Genomic DNA, 6,430 nt, shown 5'->3' with positions numbered 1-6,430 from the left:
ACCCCAGATGCTATATCTTTTGATAGCTAGACACCATCAGCTTTCTTCTCCACATTTGCTTATGCACCCACTTTGTCTTCAGCGATTATGTCAGGAAGGTGAGCATCATGGAATGCCAGTTTAATAGAACAAAGTGTTCTTTCATTGGGGGGGAGTACTTGAATTGAAGTCTAATATCCATCTGCTATCTTAGTACTAAATCTATATGCACATAGATATATTTCCCCATCATCATCTATAAATATATTTACATATATACATGCCTGTATTAAGACCTCTATAAATGCCCTTTGCTCTTAGTTCTCTTTTCTTTCTAACAGTTTTATTAGCACTTTATCTATGTGTCATACAATTCAATAACTCAATCATATCAACATGAGTTGTCCAATTATCACCACAATCAATTTAGAACTTCTTCTTCTTTGTACTCACTGTTAGTCTCAAAATTATTTTTTTCTGATTGTGGCAAAAGCTTACACATCAACACATTCTCCAATTCCCCAACCTCTACATGTATAATTCAGTGCCATTGATGATGCTCTTTATGTTCACAACCATTTTCTCTTTTTCAATACTTTGATTGGGGGCTCTTGCATCTCTTATCACAATCCATACATTCACCCAGTGTCTCAAGCATCTTTGCACATGTGCTGCCATCATCCTTTTCAAAGCATTCTCTTCCCACTTGAGCCCCTGATGTCAGCTTCCATTTCTTCCCTCTCCCTCCCTCCCTTCCCCCGCCCCCCCCCACGAGCCCTTGATAAGTTGTAGATTATTATTTCCACATTTTACATCATCCTCTGTCGCCCCTCACCCACTTTTCCGCTATTTGTCCCCCTGGGAGGGGATTATAGGCTGATCCTTGTGATCGATTCCCCTTTTCTCCCTCCACCCTCCCCTAATTCTCCTGGTATTTCTACTTTCATTGTTGACCCTGAGGGGCTTATCTATCCTGGATTCCTTGTGTTGGGGGCTCTTATCGTAGCAGTGGTGCACAACCATTCTTGATCTCCTTTTCCAAGTTATTCCTCCACCATTAACATAAACTCAATGCCCCCAAAGCGACAACTCTTTCTCCTTCACCCGTAGGAACCAGTGGTCAAGTTTGGTTTCTTTTCGTAGTTCCCTTGATAAAATAGTCACATAGCATACACTTCCATGGCTAAATCGCTTTTGAAACAGTTGTACATACATCATCACAATCAGTTCTAGTGCTCCTTTACCACTCCTGGGTTCATTGTTTGATCCCCATATCCCCTCACCCCCACAATCCCCTTCCACATCCCTGACAAACCCTTGCCTCAGTTATTGTCTCAATGCATCCACTCCTTCTGTGCTTCACAAACTGGGAAAGCCAACAGAAACAATAAGAAACAAAAGCAAAACAAAATGGCAAGAAGAAACTAATAACAATACACAGATAAAAATACAGATAAAGCTTAATAAAGAAAAGGTCTCCATCAGTATTTAAAAGGCTAGAGAAGAAATTTATTTCCTGGAACAGGTGAGAAATACTTCGGCCTAGAGCAAATTCAGGTTGGGTCAAGAGGGAGGTCAACTGATCAAGTATCATATTATACTATGGTTCCATCCACCATACTCAAGTTCACAGTCATCGCCATCTGATAGTAAAGCTGTTCGAGTCCCTTGCCCGTGGCTACCGGGGATCTGACAGAGGCTTCATCTGACCTGGGAGTTTGCAGATGGGTTTCGCTGTGGCCAATTTTCCTCAAGCAGCATACTAAGAGGGAGGAGAGTGGGTCTGCAGAAGGAAGGACCTGGGGAGGTGGTCTGGGGACTTACAACCTGGCGAGAAGAGACCTCAGGGAAAATGGGGGTCAGGAAGAGGTGTGTGAGGAGATGTGGTGCAGAAAGCCGGGGGTGGCCTCTCATGCGCCCTTGCCCTTGTTCACTTGACAGGAAGTAGCCCTTCTGAGTTCTTCCATGAGGAAAGCCACCGTGGTCTGTCTGGAGGAAGTAGAGTTCTTGGTTGTGGACAAGGAGGATTTCTTTGCTAATAAGCTGGATGTGGAACTTGAAAAGGATGCCCAGTATCGGTTTCAATTTTTTCGGTAACTATCATCAGTCAGCACATCCCCTCTCCCCCGTCCCCCCTTGTTGTTTATTAAGTGTTTGTTGGACTTGGCCCTGGCCTGGTGGGACACAAACTAGGTGCTGTTCTCTTGCTTGGAATTTTCTTCCATCCCCATCCCATCTCCGTCTAACCAACTCATGTGATCCCTCTGGGGCTCAGCCCAAATAGCCTGTCCTTGTGAGCTCCACAGAAGAGCTACCTTTTATTGAACAGTCACTGGGTCAGGCAGGGCGCTAAGCACTTGGTAAGATATGTCTCATCTAACATCGCCTTCAACCGCGGGAGGGGTTCTTACTTGTTTTCCCCAGTGTATAGTTGTCACTGGCTCAGGCCGGTGACAACAGGACTTGTGCCCGAAATGCTTCAGAAGCCCCTGAGCCCTCAGCATCCCACCCCACCTTGCCAACCAAACTCACTCCAGCACAGAGAGGTGCCAATCATATGCTTCCAGAGCATCCTGTGTTTTCTTTAGAGCTCGATCCAAGCTGTATGTATATACCTTTTGATAAACATATGGAATTAGAAGATAATGGAACTTTCCCATGAATTTTTGAAGCCCCCTTGTAGATAATCATGTTCTTCAGCAAACTGTAGTTCTTGATTATGCAGTCATTTCCGTACTCCCAGGACCCATCAGCTAATCAGCAATAGAGTGACAGCCTGTCTTCCTCACCACTGTAGTCCCCCTGTCACCACAGTGCCAGAACCATGGACGTGCTCAACAAATAAATAGTGGAGAAATGAATGACAGGACATAGATAATCGCAACCACTGTGGATGAGAGCAGTAAGCACTTTAATTATGGGTGCCGCATATAATGAACCAAAGAGCAGAATTCAGGTGGAGCGAATGTGTGTGTGTGTGTGTGCACGCGCACAGGCTTAGGGTGCTTTCTTTACATGAAAGGCCATGTAAGGAAGGGTAGAGAAATGAAATCTCGTTGAATTATTCTGAGTTACTCTGAAAGAGAATGAAAGGCAAGTGAAGTATCTGTGCTGGCATTGAGAACCGAGCTGTGAGGGGAGAGCTGGGTGGCAGGCAGAGGTCTCTGGTCCCTGTGGGCTAGCTCGGAGATAGAAGGTGCCTTCAAGGAGACTGGGGGGGAGGGGGGATAGGGAGGAGAGTTCATCCAACGGGAGGAGTCGTTCATGTGTTTCATTCAGTGGGAAAAATAGGCTTAGGTCCAGTCCCCAGGCTTACGGACGATGTGACCTGAGCTGGCACTTCATTTTTCCAAGCCTCAGTCGCCTGCTCTGAAAGTGGGGGTAATAATACCTGTCTTCCAAGGCCACAGTCGTCATGAGTGAGATGATTGGGGGAGGGTGTGGCCCACAGGACCTTGAACAGGGTCATGCTGGTGCCACTCACCGCTGAGAAATGGCCTTTCTACCCTAGATGCACAGTACTGAATCTACAGTTTAATAAGATTCCCAAAGTGATGCTTGTGTGCAAGAGTCCTGTTACATGTACACTTATTTGAATTCAGTGGAAAAGGGGAGTTCTCAGTGAGAACCAGAATGAACTGGTTTGAAGCTTCACACCCAGTGGGCACACCTCTTCTGGGTCGTCCTTCCTGTGACTCCAGATTCATCTCCTCTGAACACGGTGGTCCCCCTTGGTCCCTGAATTGAACTCAGTGCCCCTGGGATGTCCTGACTCCCCCTGAATCCTGAAAGGGAAGGCAAACCCATCACTGGAGGTGTACGAGGCCAGAGGAAGGGGCATGGCTGGCATGCAGTGGGCCTTGAGCTGACAGGGGCCAACAGGCAAAAGGAGGAGTGTAGGTCCCCCAGTCGAGGGGTGTAGAGATGAGGATGTGAAGCCAATAGGCCAGGGGAGGCGGGCTCTGGAATGAACTCCCCAAACCAAAGGCAGGGCCAGGGCTGTGAGTTGGAGGATGGAACACGGCAGAAGTGGAACAGAAGAGGGAACTGCCGGACCCTCCCTTGGAGTGAGAGTAGTTAGTGAGCTAGCAGGTCCAGGGCAGGCTGGGATGGGGCAGGGGAGAGAAGAGCACAGAGGCTGGATCTTGCCGAATGTGCCTGAGGAGCAGCAAAGGGAGGGGAGACCCTGGAGGGAACGGGTAGACAGAGGGAGAAATGCGGGATAGGAGAGTCAGGATGGTCTAGGCCATGGGGGAGAGTGTGTGAAATCTTTCAGCCCTGACATTTTCAAGAACAAAAGAGGCAGAGGAGCCAAGTGCTGTAGGGTGATGAATTGCACCAAGCTTTGCCCCTGCAGGAAGATGGACCTGTTTCAGTCCTGGCCTAAAGAGAAGCTCTGGCAGCTGGTTGGCTTCGGGAAGGTGGAGAAGTTCTCCTTTGGTCAGCTGATCTCAAAAGACTTTATAGAGTCTGCCACCATTGTGTTCGTCTGCAAGGTGAGAGGTCTGGCTGGGAGGGAGCGAAACTGGGAGGCCAAGCCTGCGATGGTGCCCTGTGGCCAGACAAGCCCTGTCAAGCCCCGTTCTGCAGTTTGAGCCATTCACTCCTCTCACGGGGCTTCTGAGTCCTAGCTATCATCAAAGTGAATAAGCACCAACAGACAATTCGTTTTCATTTAAAACTTTTCAGGACCACAAGACCAAATATGCACTGGGAAGAAATTCCTGGCCCAGATGCATTTTACCAGCGGCTTTCTTTTCACCCAGAGTTACCAATCTTATCTTTCCCTTTTGAATATCCCAACTTAGTAAACTTGGATTTTGAAAGCCATATCTGAGTGGGGTGGAGGGTTTGAGATCACCTCTTGATCAGTTATCAGTAAAAGGTGATCTGGTACCACCACTTGACCAGTTAAAGGAGAGGGTAGGATTCACCCAATCATGCCGAACATTACCAAAGGTGTTATATTATACTCCCTTGATCATCTTTTTCTAAGTCTCAGTGAACTGACTGACTTTTGAGCCCATTGTTTTTTCTGGAATCATACCATTGAATCACAATAAAAAATCACACCCTTGAATCACCAGGTCAGTGGTTTGAACCCACCGATTGCTCTTGGGGAGAAAGATGAGGCTGTCTGCTCTCATAAGATTTAAAATCTCAGAAACTCAAAGAGGTAGTTCCACTCTGACCTATAGGATAGTGATAAATTATTTTGATGGCCGTGGATTTTGAGTTTTGGATATGCATATAGGATAATTTCTTAGAGTAAACCTTGTTTTAATGTTTTTGATTTAGCTTATGTAACACTATGTAAAACACAAATGACATGTTTTGATCTGCTTCCTTTAGAGTGTTACTGTAAACACAAGCTATGATATTAGAAAGAAGGCAGAGGAGTACCTCCCCCAGGGCTCATGCATGTTTATTTACTTACACAACATGCCAATTTAAATTGTGCATTTGGCTCTTGACTCATTGATGCCAGATTACTTGGGGGTGGGGGGAGTATAACCTTTAAGTTGTGAAAGTGATGTGAGCCCATTATGAAGCTCTCTCCATCCGTATCTCCTAGCAATTCATTAAAAATGCAGATTTGCAGGCCCATCATGCCCTGTCAAATCCAAAACTCTGAGTGGTGGTGGAGGTGGTGGGGAGGGCTCAGTAGCTGCTGTGACAAACCCTGGACTTGTATGCGCACTAAATAATGGGAGAACCCCTAATCATAAAGAGAAGAGTCTTTGGCTTCAAACTAGCAGGTTTACAAACCTCTGAAGGTGCTTCTTCAAAAGGTAGATTCTTGATTCATCCCGGAGATCCTGATGGATTGTTAACTCTGAAATCTGCGTTTGAAGAAGCATCGAGAATCAGAATGCAGAAGTACTCCTCAGACTTCCTGGGGGGAGACGACAACAACCAACTCCCCCAACAAACAAACCAACCCAACAACCAAAACACAGATGCCACAAAGCAGCAGCTAGTTGTGAGCTTCAGCCAGCCTGTAGGTAGATGTGGTTTATCCCTGATTGAAGATTTTACATACAACTTCCAATTTCTGGCTTGTTTTGAAATTTCAGGAGGTCGGGCAACACCAGGTTGCATCCTGGTGCAGCCCCTCTGGCTGGAGCTCAAGTGCACTTGCTGCAGTTCCTCTGCTCTCCCCCTGGTTTTTATTGTCCCCCTGGTCGAACCATTGGAAGATCCCCCTCTGGTAGTGAGGCCCATGGTCCTGACGCCTGCAGCTTACACATATGAACACTAGAGGGCGATGAGGCGTCCTTTGCAGAAACAGCATTGTGGACTCCTAGCGATTCTATAGGACACAAGAGAACTGCCCCAAAGGGTTTTCAAGGCTGTAAAATTTTTTAATCATTTTATTAGGGGCTCATACAACTCTTATCACAATCCATACATACATCAATTGTGTAAAGCACATTTGTACATTCATTGC

General features: G+C 46.4%; 1 protein-coding gene across 1 annotated transcript in view; it reads left to right on the top strand.

Annotated features, from left to right (window-relative positions):
* The window catches only part of CNBD2 (cyclic nucleotide binding domain containing 2), a 60,930-nt gene that overhangs the window by 23,282 nt on the left and 31,218 nt on the right, over positions 1-6,430 (top strand). Inside the window, exons 6-7 of the mRNA XM_004698249.1 lie at positions 1,921-2,072; positions 4,337-4,475. Of these exons, the coding sequence (XP_004698306.1) occupies positions 1,921-2,072; positions 4,337-4,475 (291 nt within the window). The remainder of the gene's footprint in view (positions 1-1,920; positions 2,073-4,336; positions 4,476-6,430) is intronic.

The sequence above is a fragment of the Echinops telfairi genome, unplaced genomic scaffold, assembly GCF_000313985.2.
Source record: "Echinops telfairi isolate 266 unplaced genomic scaffold, ASM31398v2 ScPeMD7_5592;HRSCAF=6446, whole genome shotgun sequence".
NCBI lineage: Eukaryota > Metazoa > Chordata > Mammalia > Afrosoricida > Tenrecidae > Echinops > Echinops telfairi.
This window is presented reverse-complemented; position numbering and strand designations above follow the sequence as displayed.